Below are 19,832 nucleotides of genomic sequence, written 5' to 3'. Positions count from 1 at the left end.
TGCGATTAATATTCACGTACAAGACCTTGTTTGGACATTTTTCCATTTCTCTTGGGTAAATAGCCCGGAATGGGATTTGTAAGTGATATAGTAAGTGAGTGTTTTAACTTTATGGTAAACTGCCAATGTTTTCCAAAGTGCCTGTACCATTTTACATTTGTGTGTATCTCATTATGATTTTAGTTTGCATTTCCCTGATGATCAGTGATGCTGGGCATCTTTTCATATTGGCCATCTTGTGTCTTCTTTTGTGAAGTGTATGTTCAGATATTTTGCCTGTTTTTTAATTGGTTGCTTGTCATCTTATTGAGTTGTAAGAGTTCTTTATATAGGATACAAACCATTTGTCAGATATATGTTTTGCAAATATTTCTTTTCCTTTTTGACTAGCAAAAGTTTTAATTTTAATGAAATCTGTTTTTTCAGTTATATCTTTTGTAGTTCATGTTTTTCATGTCCTACTTAAGAAATCTTTGTTCCTCTCAATGTCACAAAGATTTTCTCCTGTTTTCCTCCAGAAGTTAATAGTTTTTACTATTACATTTAGATCTGTGATCCACATTTAATTAATTTTTGTATTTAGCATGAGACAGGCAAAGTTCATGTTTTTCCATACAGACTTTCAGTTATAACAGCACCATTTGTTGAAAAGACCATCTTCTCCATTGAATTACCTTAGCTGTTTTGTCAAAAATCAGTTGCCTGTATAAGTATGGGTCACTTTCTGGACTCTATTCTTTTCCATTGATTTTTATGTCTGTTTTTATGCCAACATTGCACTGTTTTGATAACTGTAGTTTTATGTTGATTCCTGAATCAGTGTAAATCCTCCAACCCTATTCTTTTTCAAAGTTGGTTATTCTAGGTACTTTACCTTTCCATATAAATTGTAATATATGCTTGTCAATTTCTTTAAAAAACCCTGCTGCGATTTTGATTAGGATGGCGTTAAATCTTTATGTCAGTTTGAGAGAATTGCCATCTTAATATTGAGTCTGCTATTTCATGAACATGGTATGTCTTTATTTAGAGCTTTCAAATGTTTTGTTTGGCGTGTTTTATAGTTTACAGTGTAAAAGTCTTGCACAACCTTTGTTAAATTTATTCCTAGATATTCTATTTCTATGCTATCTTAATTCAGTTGGTTTTCAATTGTATTTCCTAATTGCTCTTTGCTACTATCTTGTATATGTTCTCAGGATTCATTATTAATTTCTAATGATCCTTTATTCTGACACATTGCTAAATTCACTTAACAGTTCTGTTAGTTTTTTAAATATTCTTCAGAAATTTTCTACAGAAACAGTCATGTCATCTATGAAGAAAGACAGTTTTATTTCCAGTATTTATGTCTTTTACATCTTTTCCTTTACTTATTACACTACCTAGAACCTCTTTTCAAATGCTGAATAAAAATTATGAGAGTGGTTGGTTTTTAATAGAAATCAAAAAAATAAAAAACAAACATAACAGGTTGTATAAATTATACAACCATTTGTTTAGTTGCTTTTTAAAAAAAAATATCAAGAATGCTTTCTGTTACCGTCTGCCTAAAATCCTTTAGTTCATTCTCTTTTTCTTACTTTAGGTAATTGACCTGGGTTCTGGAAAAGGCTACCTAAGCTCCTTTTTGTCTTTGAAGTATGGGTTAAAAGTTTATGGAATCGATTCCTCAAATACCAATACTCATGGAGCTGAGGAGAGAAACAGGAAATTGAAGAAACATTGGAAAGTCTATCATACTCGGTCAAAATTAGATGTCAATGGACTGGTGTTAAAAATGGCAAAAGAAAGGAAAGTGCAAGATGGAATTAACTGTAAAGCAGATATTGAGGGAGATTGTGACAGCAGTCCCGCGAATCAAGAAGAGAAGTCTACCTCAGATTTTTTGCCAGATTTTTCAGGCTCTGTAATTTCTAACATCAGAAAACAAATGGAAAACCTACATGTTCATTCACATCAAGAAGACAATTTGTGTTTTGGAAATGCATTTTCTCTTATAGACCTTTTGCCTATTAATGCCATAGAACCTACTTCTTCATGCCGGATACCTAAGAGAAAAATGTCTGAAGCAAATAAAGAGAGAAGAAAAACAACATCGAGGTCAAATGAATCAAATATATATTCACCTTTAACATCGTTTATCACTGCTGACTCAGACCTAAATGATATTATTAAAGATCTGGAGGTGATTGCGCTTTTGAATTCCTTAATTTGATTTAAATTGATTTATAAAAATGCTCTAAGACATAGAATTAAATTTAATAGTAGCTTACTTAACCTGCATATCTTATTTGATTACATTAATCTGAAGGACCAAGAAAATAAAATTGTATGCAGGCTTTCGTGCTTCCCCCAGCTATCAAAATCTGACAAGAGTACAGTCTGACAATCTGACAATTACAGTTTTCCAGAAGAGAGTGCCCTCCACTCATTTCGAGCTTCCTAAATCAAACATCAGTACTAACACGAAAACTAGTAAGCTAAGTTCTCATTATGCAATTTAGGGATTGTTAAAATTCCAATCTGAGAAAACTTACATAAAACTCTTAAATTTGAGGTAAAGAGGTATCTAGGGCAATATTATGTTTAATGTTAGCCTTGGTAACCAAATGTGCAGTTTTCTTGAGCAAGAGTAGCTTCTGAGTATTCTTAAAGAATTTGAACTTTTTCTAAACTACAAGTATGTCAGATTATGTAAGAGAAAGGCAACATTTTATGTTAAAACTGTAGTGTAAAGGAGCTTCTAGAAATCATTTGGCCTCATTCATTGTCTTAAAAAACAAAGTAGCTTTTGAAGTTGTGATATTCTACTCTTGTTAAAATTTTCAGAAATTCTTCCCTAAAGAATTGAATAAATGAAAGATACCAGAGTTCTTTATAAATTAAAATCCTTGTTTGGTAGCTGACTAGTGTTTTGTCATTTTAGAAGGGGACATTTTTCTTTTTCTGAGATAATTTTGGATTCCACTAATTAAGGGAAACTGGTTAATCTTCATTAATTGTTTTTCCTATGTATGAGATCAGTAATTAGCTTATATCTTAACTTTCTCTTAGGGTTAAACAACCCCAATTACTTTAACCTAACTTCAAAAAATATAAATTTTTAGTGTTTATTATCATATATTTATATTTTTCAAAGTCTTGAGGAAAGTATATGATCAAATCTATATGGAAACTTTTATAAGAATCTATCTAATACAAGATATACCAGAAGAATGTTTTTGGATCCTATAGTGAATTAGCAATTTAATAACCAGGATTAGCCAATACCTCCTGTCCCCTCCTCACCTCACAATACACACATACATTACTTAAATATTTTAGTATTAGGATAATATGGTGATTGCATATTTTTATCTGCCACCTGCTAATATTATTAACTAATTTTATATGCTAAATACAGTAAAGAATGAGATTAAATGTTCTTATATTATCTTTAGGTAGAGCTAAGCTAAGTGTAAAGAGAGGTTTATACCTCTGTTGTTCTCCTCTTAATTAGCAATAAAGTCTTCCTCTCTGAATTCCTTTTTATTTATAACATTGTAACATCTAAATAAAACCTACCCAATCATCAAGAAAAAATAGTTGCACAACACTCCAAAATGTGTGCTTTGTAGAGAATTCTGGTTGAAGGAACTGAATGTTCTATCAGGTCAAAGCTACTTACAGGAACAATTTTTTTCTTTAGAAAGATTAGACTTCCGCTCTGCTTTATGTGTAGATTGTATAGGCTAAAGTAACTTTTTTAGTAAAATAAATGAAACAATTGTATTTGTTTTGAAGATAGTTATAAAAATATACTTGATTCACAACTTAATATGTCTGTTATTTTGAATTTATAATAACATGATGACGATGATGATAAGAATAGAAATCATTTACTGAATTTTGTTGTGTGCCAGAGGTTGTACTAGATCGTTTACCAGTATTAACTTATTTAAGTCTTGCAACCATCCTTTAGGGTGAGGTACTGTTATTATCTTCATTTTACAGATGAGGAAATTAAGGCACTGAAGAGTTAAAACAAAACTGGTGTATTGATCAAGGTTCTGTGAGTGTGTGCATCTGTACCCATTCTCTGTGTGTATACATTTAAATTAGGCTTTGGGTGATTAGAATAAACTTTTTATAAGAGAATTTTTATATAAAATTCATGCTATAAAATTTAGAACAAAAATTTTTATATTAAAATTAATATTGCCATATTTGATGCAATGAAGCAACTAAGTAAATTTTTTTGGTATTGGAGTAGAAATGCCAACTTAGCCCCACATATTTGTTTTTTATGACAATGTTTGATAAGTTTTCATGGGCAGTTTGTGAAGAAGTGAATTAAAAAATTGGTAAATTATAAATGTGTCTCAGATCGCAAATTTGTCCTAGTAATGCATGCTATATTTTATTGGTCCAACCTTTACTTTGGCTAGTTGTTAAGCAAATAATAATTATAAAAGAGATCAGAGAAAATCCAAATGGATAAGTAACCAAGAACACTAGAAAATCAACTCAAAAGTATGTCAGTTGTGATAAAAGATCACGGTCATTTTGCCTACAAAGGAAATAATTATTTGTTATGAAAATAAAAAACAATCCTTTCTAGGTAGAATTTGATGATTTTGAAAAACTCTGCATATACTAATGAACTTTTAAAATCTTCACCTGAAATGGGTTTTTTTAGCCCTCCTTCTAATTGCCAAAATTTATTTTTTCTTCTTATTTTTAAAGAATTGTTTGATGGTAGGTCTACATACTTGTGGTGATCTTGCTTCAAATACTCTGCGAATATTTACTTCCAAGTCGGAAATCAAGGGAGTTTGCAGTGTGGGTTGTTGTTACCACCTCTTATCTGAAGAATTTGAAAACCCGCCTAAAGGTACAAAGTTCTCCATATCTTGTCATTTTCTTTATTTGAGCCTAATGGCTGCTTTCTATCTCTCCCTCTTTTTTGTTGACATTATTTTCATTTTGAATTAACATCTGAGATATCTGATATTCTTGCAATCTTAATGTTACATCAAATAAAATTTGATGCACTATCACCTTATGTATTTTATTTTAGTTTCTTTGGTCATAAAATGATCTTAATGAATGCTGAAAACTGCAAATCTGTGAAAATTTTATGTGGTATATGTTTTAGAGAACTTCTGTTTAAAAATACTTGCAAGATACACATTTACTAAGATAGTAAAGCTGAGTTATTTTGTCAGGAATATAGAGCTGTAGGGTTTGCTTTCATCCAAAGCCTTCTCCATTTTGTAAGGAATATTGATATTTCTCCCCCAAAAAGTTCCTTACTGAATTTTGAAGAGTCAATGTACTATGATTTTAAAAAGCTGCAAAACTCTGCAATTGCATTAAAATAATAGTATTCAAACTGTGCTCTCTGGGCTGAGAAGGTACCTGAGGAGCAAAGGACAGAGTACATGGACAGAACTTGAAGCACCCACAACCCTTCATCCAGAGCAGCTCCTGAAATGCCTCTCTTTCATCATTTTATTTGTTATATCTTTTAGATATGGTTTCAAACTTCTGGTTCAGATTAATTGTTATTTAGTCTATTAGTATTAGCAGTTTGCAGGGCTGGCCCAGTGGCATAGTGGTTGAGTTTGTGTGCTCTGCTTCAGCGGCCTGAGGTTCACCAGTTCAGATCCTGGGCACAGACCTACACGCCACTCATCAGGCCATGCTGTGGTGGCATCCCACATATAAGAACTAGAAGAGCTTACAACTAGGATATACATCTATCTACTGGGGCTTTGGGGAGAAAAAGAAAAGAGGAAGATTGTCAACAGAAGTTAGCTTAGGACTAATCTTCCTCACCAGAAAGCATACTTAAAAAAAGAAAAAAAAGCAATATGATTTACTATGGCAAATACATGCTCTAAAAAAAAAATTGCAAAAAAAGAAAACCAGTTTTCTTTTTTATTAGTTTAATGAAGTCTCTATCAACATCCAGTGTTCCTTACTAAGAATTTTTAGGTCAGGAAATTGTGTGCATATGGATGGTATTGTTTGCTCTTTTTCTCAGTTTTTAATCACAAATGAATATGAGATTTTGATTATTTTTTATTTAGTCATGCAAGAGATAAAAATTATGATTGTATAATTCTACTGAAATATGAGTGAAAGAGAGAGAATTCTTAGAACTGGGAAAGGTTTTTGCGAAATAGAGTGAATGCCACCAGTGTTCCTCTTTGTTTCTAATCCTCAAATGTTAGTTTCAAAATAGTGTAGTAAGTGCTATAAGACAGAGTATTGTATCTGTGTTATCTTACAGCAGAATAGGGTGTAGCTCAGTCTGTGGTGTGGGGGCGGGGGTTGAGGGTCTGTTCCCGATGTGGTGATACTCACTATGTCCTGAAAGCTCAATAGAAGTAAATGAGGCAAAGTGGGAAGGGTGCTGCACACAGAATAAATAAAGGCATGAGTGATAAATGTTTAAAATCAGGTTTCCTTCTCATTGCCTTTCATAGTCACTGCTTCTCTTTTTTATTGTCTTTTCTCCCATCCTATTCATCCTTGTATCTTTCTCAGGAATAGTGATAATGAGAATCCTAATGTTCATTTCAGTGGGTAGAAAGGGGCAATTTTTAGAGTGAATGAGACTTCCATTTTTTCATTTCAGTTTCACCCATAACCCATTTCCCCAGAATCTCTCCTTGGTTCACATAGTTTGTTTATTTAGCACTTAATCATTCATAAAATAATCTTTGATTCTGCTGGGGAAATTAGTTGAATGAAATAACTCCAAGTGTTCACACCCTGGCAATGGAAGCCTCTCAATTAACAGATTCTCAGGCACTGAACTTGAATCCTGCCTGGGAAAAGGCAGTTTGCCTTCTCCTCTAGAGTGGAAGTTGCCATTGTTCACTGAGTTGATGGGACATTTTTGGCCCCAGGACTCAGGCAAGAAAAAGCGTTGGAAATGTTGGTTACAACAGTGACTGGCAGCTCCAAACTCTCATTTTCCCTCCTTATAGGCAGAGTCAATTCATTGAGAAGTCATTCATTTTGACAGTCATTCTTCCTGTCAAAAATATAGGTTATCAGGTAAACGATACCAGGCTTAAGTGGCGAAAGCTAACAGTACTGTCTTAGTGTTACTTGGTTTCCTCATAGAGACCTGAAGTGGACAGAGGGCTGGGAGTTTTGCTTGTCGGGAAAGCAAATAAGCAGGAAGAAACAGGACTGAGTGATATGACGAAATAGGTGGAGATGTATGCAACATGAGTACCTTCAAATACTTTGGAAGTCAAGAAAAGAGTTGGAAAGCCAAAAGATAGGGGGAAAATGTGGAAAAATAAGTAATAGGAATAATAAAAGCAGCCCTGGTTTGTGTTGCAGTTTTGCCTAACTTTGGACTGCCACATTTTCTCATCTCAAAAACCAGATGTCAGAGGGAACTCTCTCCCTCCTCTCTTTCCCACATCCCTGTCTCCATTTTTCTTTCCTTATCTTGGCTATAGTAAAAGAGAGAAGATATGAATCATCTCCTGCAGATTTTGTAGCAGTGTTTCTCAACTCTGGCTGCCTAGCTGAATCAAATATGATCCTTTCAGTATATGATGCCTGGGACCTGCTTCTGAACTTCTGAATTACAATCTCCAGGAATTAGACTTGAATATACGTATTTTTAAGAAGCTCTGTAGGTAATTCTGATGAACAGCATAGATGAAAACAAAGTGTGTATTATGGTTCCATAAGAAGAGGTACAGAACTCTAGAGGATGATTTGTAGCAATATATTCAAGATTATTTATAGTTATTTCAACCTCTCCCATACAGAGACTTAGGTGCATTCTACTCACATGCTGCATTCTACTCACATGCTGGTTTGCAGATCCAAACCAAAGACTGAATCCAGAAGGGTCCAGGAGGGTAAATAAAGGTCCAGAGTGCACAAAGCTAGAGTAATTAAGTGAAGAAAAGTCCTTGAAGTATAGAGCTCAGAATGAAAACCTGGGAATATGGCAGGAAACCGAGCCATAAATGTACAATAAAGTTAAAGGTTAGAAACTAGACAAAATCAAGGGGAAAACCTAGAACAAACAAGGAATGTCCAAGATAATTATTATGTGTACCACTAGAATTTTGACAGCTTGACTTTATCGATGAGCATATGTGCATGCGTGTTTATGTGTGTGAGTGGAAGCAGACAACGGCAAACAGAATTTGTTCTAGACTATTTAGCAGTGACTATTTGGATAGATGGAACACGGATGTAGTCTTATTTTGTATATGCAACATGTACTATATAGTTCTAGTATTCCTTACTACAATAGAAATCCACCACTATACAGTTTAATCATTATATTAAACTAACTAACTTACAGGTTGAGGGGTTTCCATGCACAAGGTTACCATATTTCTTGTCGTATATCTTAGCACTGGTTCTGTGGAGTTATATCTCTGAATGGTCAAGTGTGTCATGTGTCTCTCCCTTCATATCATACACACCTGCCCCTCACCCTCACTTTGTTTGCACAGCTGTTTTTAAGTTTGAATTGGGGCAGTGTTGCCCTTTGGGATGTAAATTTGAGTTATTAATAGTCCAACATAGCATAGTAGAAAAATCTGGTATGTACACTGCAACTTTTTATGGTGATATGTACTACATTATGTAAACAATATGTGTTTTACATGAATATGTTTACCCAATACGCTGTGGTAGACCGTAGAGGTGGTCTGTCATGAATGTCAGTTTTCAAAAATACCTCAAAGCTCTCTGAGCCATTATGAATACTGAAGTTATACCATATGTTTTAAAAACTACTTTTAAATATTTATACATTATGAGCCAGTGGTTCCTAGGAGAACAAGAAATACCAGAAACAGTTTTATTGCAGTGCTTTATAGAATATATATATTTTCCCAAGCTTGACTTGTTTCAGTGTTTTGACTTAATATTGATTATCATAATTAATTTGAAATACTTATATTATTTCTTCCCTTAGAAGTTGGAGAGAGACATTCTTTTAGTTGTTTTCCCCATAAAGATAGAAATGCACTCTAGGAAACACTACTAGTCACCCATTGAGATTCATACGTCTCTTATTCCTTACTCACTGAACTTTGATTTTGTTCAGGCGTCGGTTATGGGGAGGGTTGAGCCCATCTATAGCCTCAGAAATAGGTGACTCTCAATCTAAATTGGTTATGGTAATTCCATTTATTTAGGAATGGATATGAAACACAGTTCTTACCTGTGAGTCATAAAGAGCATATCTTTTTCTAGGAAAAAATGTTTTTTGCTCTTAAAACTGAATGCAAGACAGCAGGGCCATCACTTTTTTTTCTGCCTCTGGACTTGGTCATCTGTATGTGTTGGTTCAGCCTAAGAGAGGTTTCTCTCTGCCTACTATGTATTCTGTCAGAAATTGGTGTAGTGCTCTCACTGAATCCTTCAGGCCCAGACTGAGGGATAAAGGATCATTTTACTTTTCTTGTAAGTTTATATGATCATCGCAGAGGCTTAAGAGTGCAGGAGGAGTAGAGAAAGAGCTGGGACCCTAGAGAGTCACATCAGGTGGTTTCACAGAGCTTCTTCCCTGACCTTACGAGGAGCCCCTGCCAGGAGCAGCCCTTGTCAGGGCACAGCTGTGTGCTTGGTCTTTCCCCACCTCTTCCCAGCCCAATGCCAGGGAGTCTTCTGGTATTATTAGCGCCCTCCAAATACTGCAGATCTTCAGAGCCAAATATAAATAGTGTAGCCCTTGAAAGCTTGTAGCCCACCTTCATGTTTACCCCCAGCCTTAATGTGTTGTTCCAGAGCAGTAAGGTGACTCTTGCATCAATACCTCCATTGCCTTTTGTTTTTTTAACCAGGGAAGGGCTGCAGATCATCTTTTAGTGGTATCTTTCAGTCTGGTCCTGCCATTTCTGTATAAAACAGAAATTTGTCAAGGCATATGATACCTATTCTACGGTAGATTGTTTCTCAATTTATGTCACCAGTAGGAATTTTAAGGGAGAAGGCTAGATACTTATATAGTCATCTTTACTGTCTTTGAAGATTAACAAGTGGCTTCATTGCTTTAAATTTAGAGATACTTCACCTGGAAAGTTGAAGGGAAGTCTGGAAGTTGAAGGAAAGTATGTTGAGCATATTATTTGAAAATGTAACATGCTGTTTAAAAATAAGCTTATCTTGTATTTTGAGATCTTTCAGATGTCCGGTATGTGGTATTAAAAATAATAGTAATAGGGCAATCTTAGCTAGTTCATATCAGCATTAAACCTTGTCTTCTGTCATATAGAAAGGTCTGACTAATTTCTACATCAAGTAAATAGTAGTGAGTTAATCCCATCATTGCAACAATGCATGCACTTGCTGTCTTTTCAGTAAGTATTTTCTATCTCATATAATGCATATTTTATTAAACAAATCTGTTTGTCTGCTATGGGATTTTAATGCTAGAAGTTTGTAGGATGTAGAGGAATAAAACATGGTCATGGTTTTCTTTTTTTTTTTCAAAAGGGCATGTATTTAACTTGCATTTCTGGTAGTGTAGGAGATGTGATATTTCTGAGGAACTCTCCTGCTACGTTCAGCTAGATCCTGCCTAAATCAAAAAGGGTATTTTTTAAAGCATTGCTGAGTCCACAAAAAATAAGGGAAATCTCCATGGATCAAGAAAAGTCAAAAACAGAAAACTAAAAGGAGAGAAAGGGAAGGGGAGGAAGAGGAGTTGAAACGAGAGCAGGGAACTGTGAGCCGTAAGGTAGCAGACAGTGTTGTCTTGAGGCAAATGCTGGTCACTTTGGGATCTAGAGACGGATGTTGAACCTCCTGCATGGTAGGGGAGGTAAACCTGAAAAGTCCGTACTAAGCCACGACCTTGAATGAGACGAAGCAGTCTCCAGTCAGCTCTATGCAGAAGCAAATTCAAATCCTTTTGTGGGAATACTTCCCAAATTCAGGCCCTTGGAATTCCTACAGATTAAAATATACCAAATGTATGTTTCACAAATGGAAACACTGAAGCTACTAATGGTATTTGTGTACCATGGCAAACTTGAGCTCTGGTTTCATAGCCCTACCAGGGGTAGAGTACAAATGATAAAACGTGTACTTAGGCACACCCAGAGGGGAGGCTCATAGCAAGTACTCTTACAAGTTGAGACCACAAAGGTGGGAACTAAAGTTAGAGTAGCTGTAGCAGGAGTAGAAGAAATTGAAACAGTTAAGATTGTTTAGAGGAGTGGGAGATAGAGGAGAAGGGATTGGCAAAGACTATTGTCAGGTTTCTGTTTTGAGCCGCTGGATAGTTGGTGGTGCAACTTACTTGATAGGAAACACTAAGGAAGGACCAAGTTTCAGAGCAAAGTTTTGAACATGTATAGTAAGTTGAGATTGTTTTATGTGCAAGTGATCATATTTTGGGAAACTTTTTATAAATACAGACATCTAAATACATGGAAATGGAACTATTCTAGCATAATCACATAGAATTTATTTTCCTCTTTTTGTCCAGAAAATCTGTAACATAGTACCTGACATTGGTTCATATGGTTTAAGGGTGTGAGGGCCAAAGTCTGCAGTTTTATTGGCCTTTCACTTATGGTTGCATAATGGCTGCTACTGCTCTAGCCATTACAGTCCAAATGGAAAGAATTATGAAGATGAAAGTGTTTTCCCATCTGAGACAGCATCCTTTAAAGAACTTGCCTGGAAATTCTACCCAACAGCTTTCTTTCCTTATAGGCCACCTCTAGAAGGCTGAGAAATGTAACCTTCTAGAAGGGCACATTGCAGCTTCAAATGAAATCAAGATTCTATGAGTAACAAAGAAGGAAAAACTAGATATTAGGTAGGCAATTAGCATTCTCCGCCACGGGTGTGTGTGTGTGCGTGCGCGTGCATGCATGTATATAATATTAATGCATGAATAGGGTACTGGAAGGGAGTGAAAAGGAGAGTGGGGAATATAATAGTATGTACAGTCATGCCTTAGTATCCACAGGGGATTTGTTCCAGGAACCTCCTGCGGATCCCCAAATCCACTGATCCTCAATCCCTTATATAAATAAAATGGTGTAGCACGATGAATACAATCGGCCCTCCTTATCCATGGTTGTGAAACCCGTTGATACGGAGGGCCAACTGTATGTGTAACAGAATGTAGTTGTATCCATTGTCCTTTTCTTCCTTTTAATAATATAACCCCTCTTAGTTTTAGCAGAGTAAACATCACCCAGCCACCCAGCTAGACTACTTATCTCCCATATAACAAAGTTCAAGCCAGTAGAATGTGAGTTAAAATGATGTGTGCACCTCATTTAAAAGGAAGCTGCTTGCCACCCTGTTTCTTTTCACCCTTCCTGCTTGCTAAGAAATAGCAATTAACCTTGATACCAGAGTTGGTACCCAAGTCTTGAGGGTAGCAGAGCAACCGTACCCATGTGGTCTCTGGATAACACACTGTGTACTGCCTGCCTTCCTCTGGGCTGTGGCAGAAGAGTGATAGACTTCTCTCTTATTTAAGGACTTATGTTCTAAATATCTAGTACAGAGGAATTTAAGGTCTCGTCTACATGCTTCTCCATTGTGTGAAACTTTTACCTTAAGACTGTCACTATGTTTGTATACTATAAATGTACAACAAACCAACAATAATACCAACAGCAAACAAAAAAAATTATATATGATTTGTATATGTAGATATATGATTTGTAAGTGATTTCTTAGAGGTAAGGAAAAAAGAGAATGTAAGTGTTAAAAGAGCTATTCCAGCTAGATGGTAAAAATTATTTCTTGTTAGGTCAGGAAAGGCTTTTCGAAAATAGTGACTTTTGAATTGAGCTCTGTGAGGTAGGATTTAGGTAGGCAAAAATGTGGAGAGGAGCATTCCAAGTTTAAGGAACACGGTGGGTTAAGTTAAGGAGTGGCCGGTGTTTCTACGCAACCTCCTCTCCAGTGGGAACATCCTGAAACCGGCCCCAAATGTGGAGGGCGTGGGGAGACCAAAGGAACAAAGCAGACCACTCCAGATAGCCAGGAGGCAGGTTTAATAAACAAGGCAATTTAGTTATGAGGCTTATCTTGAGTGATCACAAGGTGAGTAGTTTACTGCACCCAGCCGCCAAAATCTTAGAAACTTATATAGAGGCCTTAACTGGGTTCAGTCGTGGACACAGGCCGCCTCAGCTGCGCTCAGTCACGCGCCCAGTCCAGTTAGTCTCAACGCCACATTTCTGTCTCTAGGCTGTATCCTTGGAGAAGCTGCTCCAGTGACAGTCTTTTCCACCAGGAGCCCCATGATCCAGATCACTCAGGGTGTTCATTCGTGTCCTCGTGTGATTTAATAGAGACAACACATTAATAGACTCATCAGCTTTGAATATGCAATATTCTATTTGGATAATGACACAGACGCCTCCTTGTGAGGCAGTAATGATGTCCAAGACCATTCTATTTTGGAGGACAGCTTTTCTCATTAGAGACATTTCAGTTTTCATTATGCACAGGCTTTTTTGGCTTGCTGGATGAATTTAGTTTTCTATATCACTACCTAGTATGTATGTAGACAGTTAAATAGATAAAGCTGATAGTTGAAATTTTATTTAAAAAGTACTTTTTTTCTTTTCAGTTAATATTTGTTCTTTGAAAGATACAGGATCTTACGACACACAATGGGTGCTGGTATTTTTTATTCTATTCCTTACTATTAAATTTATAAGATATTGGTCACAATCCACTAAATTGATTTCCTGACCAATTAATGAGTTGTAGCCAGTGGTGTGATAGTAAATGTTTAAATGGTTAGCTGTGGTCCCTGAATCAAAGTCCTCGTACATAGCGTTTCCTGATTTCTGTGGTGTAAATACGCCCCGTTTGGCCACTTTCAAGCACCAACCTGGTGTCACTGAATGCTGAGCTGGGAAGATAGGACACAGTCCCCTCTCTCCGGAGCCAGTGCGAGCAAGCTTCACAATTTGAAATAAATAGAAATTTATGTTTGTTATAAATAAATTTGCTCATGTAAGCTGCAAATCAACATTATCTATAGAGCATCCTAAACAGTGTCTGGTATATAGCAGATGCTGAATATATATTTGTTGAAAGAATGAGTTGCTTTATTTTGACAAATTTGAAGAATATTTATGTCTTCCTAAGTTTGTTTCTTTTTCGGTCATCCAGCTTTTCACATAAGGCCTTCAATTTCTCAACTAAATCTCACAGGGATTTTTCAGATTCATAAACATCTAAGTTGAAGAGGAAATATTTTACTTCATTTATGTATCATGGTGCCTACTACATCACATGTTCATTACTTGAATCTTTTCTAAGAATTTTAGCATAAAATTTGAGAAAATAAAAAATTATTATTAAAAACAAATTACAAGTGGTTGTTTATATTTCAAAATAATTCTTTGAAGAAAAGAAAGCTTTAAAAACAAGTAATTTGTAAATGATTGATAATATTTCAAATTAATTCTTCTCAATGAACTTAATTTTAGCCTTTCTATAAATCATTAGTATTTGATCCATTAATATTTGAATCTGAATTTTGGGGCATGGAAATTTCCTGGCAAGTCCTACTAATTTAAAGCCAAGCTGAAATTAAAATGAAAACTCTCTGAAATTAGGAGAACATGAGAGCTGATTTAGTAACAACTTTGGGCATTAAGAATATCACTGAACGTTTATTCAACATGGAATGTGCAGAGATGTAGGAAACACTCAAGAAACTGTACCCCCTTTGCTAGATACCAGGAATTTCTAGATAAAACAATTGAAAGAAATTTACAAGCCAATGGGAAGACAGATAACAAAAGACAGTGTGAAAGGTGCTTTATTAGAGTTATGCATAAGTTACATTGGAGGCACAGAGGTAGCGATATCTAAATGTTCAAGGGAGTCCAAGAACACGGCATAGAAGAGGAGATGCTTTGACTGACAGGAGTTTTACTTCTGTTTCTGCAGTGCTGTGGCCTTGGATAAATCAGTTAGCCTTTTGAATCATATGTAAATTAGTAAAAAGAGAAAGCTGAAATTAGATGATTTTGGTGGTCTCTTGCTGGCTTTAATAATATGATTCTATGACTGGAATGTAGCTTTCCAAAACATGCCTTTCATTCTAACTGAACCTCACCTATGTTTATCACAACATTTAGGTTTAATTTCAGTATCTTTTTTACTTTATGTTGGGTTTGCGTAAACAAATAGTGTGCTTTCCTTCTATGATTCTGCATTTGAATGATAATGTAGCATTTTTGAAAACCATACATTTTTTTCTTGAGGAAGATTAGCCCTGAGCTAACTACTGCCAGTCCTCTTTTTTTGCTGAGGAAGCCTGGCCCTGAGCTAACATCCGTGCCCATCTTCCTCCACTTTATGTGTGGGATGCCTACCACAGCATGGCTTGCCATGTCCGCATCGGGGATCCAAACCGGCGAACCCCGGGCTGCCAAGAAGCAGAATGTGCAAACTTTCCACTGGGCCACTGGGCCGGGCCCTGAAAACCATACTTTTAAATCTGTGCCAGTGTAATAATGACTGTAAATGTTGTTTTTCCCAAAGTTTTATTTGTTTGGTTTTTAAGAAGTAAAATTAATCTGACAGTAATTCCTAGTAAATACATATTTAAGTTTTCATTTTCTTGACTATCAGTTAAGTTATTAGCTTGTTTATTAGCTTGTTGAGTAATTCAGAAACCATCAGGAGCTATCTCAACTTGAATAAGGTATTGCTCTTGTAATCTTAGAGCAGATAAATAGAATCTGTCAGCCTTGTAGATTCAGCTGTTTATAAGCTTTTGTTACAAGATCACATTACTTACTGTTCAGCTTGGCTTATGTCTCAGAAAAATTCTTGCCAATTAATATGGGGTGAATACAGAGATGTCTAGATATACTTGGCAGTCTGCACAATCACCTCACACAGACAGCTGTGTCTGATCTTCACTTAGTTGTATGTTTTCTAGAGTATTGGCACTGATTTTACTTTTGCCGTAGGGCATCCATTTTCTTGCTGCCTAGAAGTAGTTAGAAATGGAGTTTTGATATATTTTACCCCTTTCTTTAATTTGTACCTCGCTATTTTTTTGTGACTAATAGAAAGTGGTTTTTGAAGGTCATGCAGGCTGTATTTATTCAACGTAAAAGAAGTTCTTCCTTGCTCATGGTAAATAAAAAAAGTCAAGAATGTAATTTAATCGAGAAAGAAAATTAATATATTCACTTAAAAGAAGTAGTAAAGAGAAATATTTTATGCTCAAATATAAAGTTCTATGAAATCAAAACTGATAGAAATTCTTACCAAAAGTTGACTGTCAAACTAATATAAAACAGGATTTTAAAAAACTAGTTTACTTTCTACTAATTTTATGTATAAATTTGGATTTGTATACTGTAGAGCAAATGATCTTGAAAAATATCTTGCTGTAGTGTTCTCACATTGCTTTTTTCCCATGGTAAATAAATTATAAGCAAGTTGTTTAAATTTCTTTCATCATCAGTCTGGCACAGTGAGCAAAGTTTTTATAGGAATGAAGTTACAGCATGATTGATAATATTAGTGTAAAGACTGTCTCATTGACAGTGTGTCAGGTGTTCCTTATGTGTCTCAATGTAAACTCTTTTATCAAGACTAGAGTCTTGAAAAAAGACTGTAAAGAGTGTGTCAAGAGTGGCAGAGGAAGCTTGTCCCCCACAGTGAGAAGCACTCTTGGGGAGCTGCTGTCACAGAGTTTCAGACCAACAGTGTTTTCTCTCAGCGCCCAGACTTTGCTGTTCTTATAGTCATGCATAAAAATATCAAGACTGTAGTATCTAGACTGATTCATTAAGAAACAGTGTTTTAATGTAGATATGACTCTATTAGAGTCATATATACATTTTTAACTGGGTATTTATTTTCTTTTGTATGTACACTAATTTACATATTCCCTTAAGACTATATTTCCAGCTACACTTTTAACCAAAGGATAAGGGAAATACTAATATCTTAAGTATATAACGGAACTGTAAGTGGAGATGAGAAGCAGAAAAAGGGATGTTGTAAGTAGGGGTATACCTGGAATGGTCTAGAGAGAAACAAATGGGAAATAATAAATTATTCCTTTACTATTGACTAACCAGCTATACTCCTTTATAATATTCTGTGAAGCAAAAGCCTGTACATGGAATATATATCTCAGTGACTTAGATTGAAGGTACATTCTGGTGAAGGCAGAAGGAGAGGGTGGGTAGGGGCTCAATCCTTATTATGCGATGAATGGATTAATTAACATGAACGTATGATCATTATGCTGTGATTTTCTTTAAGTGTCTTGAATTCTAGGATCTTTCTCTAGTACCTCCTTTACAATTTGAATCATTGTTGATAGCTACACATAAATTTTACCTTCTTAAGTTACCAACTTTTTATACCCATATTTAGTCTAATCATTTTAAGAGAGTAAAGCAGTTTTTAGAATTTATCTACTTGTAAATTATCTATTTATTCCCCTTCTGGTTGTAGCGTTTTGAATTTATTCTTTAGTTTATTATGTTACTAAGGCTGAGGAGTGTAGGTCTGCTTTACATAGTTGTTTAATTATATTTATCCTTGTAGGGTTTTTTTTTGTTTTTTCTTTTTTGAGGAAGATTAGCCCTGAGCTAACATCTACTGCCAATCTTCCTTTTTTTTTGGCTGAGGAAGACTGGCCCTGAGCTAACATCTGTGCCCATCTTCCTCTGCTTTGTATGTGGGATGCCTGCCACAGCATGGCTTGCCAAGCGGTGCCATGTCCGCACCCGGGATCCGAACCTGTGAACCCCAGACAGCTGAAGTAGAATGTGTGAACTTAACTGCTGTGCCACTGGGCTGGCCCCCCGTTGTTGTTTTAATATATTTGAAAAATCTGTAACATATAAATGCTTCAGAAATCTGAAGAGTTCAATATAATTTTAATATGCCTTTTTCCTTAGGTAATATTTTGAATGTCATATACACTTAACCTTATTTAAAAGCTAAAATGAAATATCAAGAAATTTTCATAAAATTGTCCTATAGTCTTTGATGCTAAGTTTAAACTATAAAACTCTAAGGTGGGAAATAAGTTTCTAAACTTTTACAACTAAAATCCAATGTCATCTTTGCTTGAGAGTGTGTCAGTCTCTATATGGCAAGTTTTCAGATACCCTTGAGGAATATTTGTAAGGAAGCCTAAGGAGTCTTAGTCAATCCTGGGAAAGAATGACATGGAACAGAGACTAAACTTTAAAAACAAATGAAAGGGTTCGTAAGTGATATATATTTGGCCTTTTTTTTTTTTTTTTAGATTTTTTTATTTTTTTCCTTTTTCTCCCCAAAGCCCCCCGGTACATAGTTGTATATTCTTCGTTGTGGGTCCTTCTAGTTGTGGCATGTGGGACGCTGCCTCAGCGTGGTATGACGAGCAGTGCCATGTCCGCGCCCAGGATTCGAACCAACGAAACACTGGGCCGCCTGCAGCGGAGCGCGCGAACTTAACCACTCGGCCACGGGGCCAGCCCCCTATATTTGGCCTTTTTAAAGAAACAATATTTTGTGGAAAACTGCAAGATGCCTATCAACCTAAATTTTATTTTTATTATAAAGCATTATAAAAATGACACAGAGGCATGTCACACAAAAAAGTAAGCTTTAATACAGTGCTTTAAACTGTGAGTGAACTCAGAATATTAAGCAACATTTACTTATTTATATATTTACCTTTTAACATAACTAATATATAATAATATAAAAGAAATTCTGACAGTATACAGACATATACAGTAAAGAGTGAAAGTCCTTATCCAGCATCACTAGCCATAGTGACACTCCCTTCTCGTGTTTCTTCCTATGCTTGTACATACACAAATCTGAATATGTACAAATATCTAAGGGTTTTTTAACAAAAGGAATCAAACTGAATGTAATGATTCATTCATTCATTTATCTATTCTTCCAACAAATATTTATTGCGGGTCTACAATGTGCCAGGTACTTTTCTAGGGGCAAGAGAGATGGAAGGAAAAAAAAGTTCCTGCTAATGACATTTAATCCTAGTGTGTAGAGACAGCAGAATAAAAAGCAAACATTTATATCTGGTTTATCAGATGCTGATAAGTGCTATGGAGAAAAATAAAGCTAAATGAGTGAGACTGGAGGGATCCAGTTTTATATAGAGTAACCAGGGAAGGCCTTGTTGCTGAGATCACATTTGAGCAGACAGTTGAAGGATGAGGAGGAAGCCATGCAGTTATCTTGGAGAAATAGTGTTCCAGGCAGAGGGAACAGCAAGTAAAAAGCTCAAAGGCAGGAGTTTGCTTGCCTTTTCAAAGAACACCAAAGAGACTAGTACAACTGAAAAAAAAAAGTCAAAGCAGGGAGATCCCTTAGGGAGCTCTTACTGTAATCCAGATGAGACGTGATGGTGGTTTAAATGAGAGGAGAGCATTAGAAGAAATGGTTAAATTCTGGTTATATTTTAAAAGTATTGCTAGCAGAAATTATTGACAGATTCAATGGGGATATGAAAGAAAGAAAAAAGCAAAATATAACTCAAAAATTTTGACCTGAAACAATGGAAAGATGGAGTTATCATTTAGTAAACTGGATATGAATGCCAAAAGAGTAAAACTGAGATAGAAGTTCTTCCATTCTGGACAGGTTGAGTTTGACATGCCTTTTAGAAATTAAGTGCAGAAGTTGTGTTATCAGTTGGATAGTTAGTTCTGAATTTCTGAGAACTGGGTTAAAGATAAGAAATTCTTGAGTTATTAACATATAGATAGTTAAATCTGAATGAGATCACTTAGGGAGTAGAAATGATGAAATGAGTAAGTACAGGGACTGAACCCAAGAACATTCCAAAGGAGATT

At 35.5% G+C, this 19,832-nt stretch overlaps 1 protein-coding gene across 3 annotated transcripts in view; it reads left to right on the top strand.

Moving 5' to 3' along the window:
* METTL25 (methyltransferase like 25) overlaps window positions 1-19,832 on the top strand; it is a 93,792-nt gene that overhangs the window by 23,974 nt on the left and 49,986 nt on the right. For all 3 annotated transcript variants that reach the window (XM_046646611.1, XM_046646612.1, XM_046646610.1), the window contains exons 4-5: window positions 1,589-2,188; window positions 4,729-4,876. In XM_046646611.1, coding sequence (XP_046502567.1) covers window positions 1,589-2,188; window positions 4,729-4,876 — 748 coding nt within the window. The remainder of the gene's footprint in view (window positions 1-1,588; window positions 2,189-4,728; window positions 4,877-19,832) is intronic.

Source organism: Equus quagga, chromosome 19, assembly GCF_021613505.1.
Source record: "Equus quagga isolate Etosha38 chromosome 19, UCLA_HA_Equagga_1.0, whole genome shotgun sequence".
NCBI classification, from domain to species: Eukaryota; Metazoa; Chordata; class Mammalia; order Perissodactyla; family Equidae; genus Equus; species Equus quagga.
Note: the sequence above shows the minus strand (reverse complement) of the source record. Positions and strands in the feature narration are given on the sequence as shown.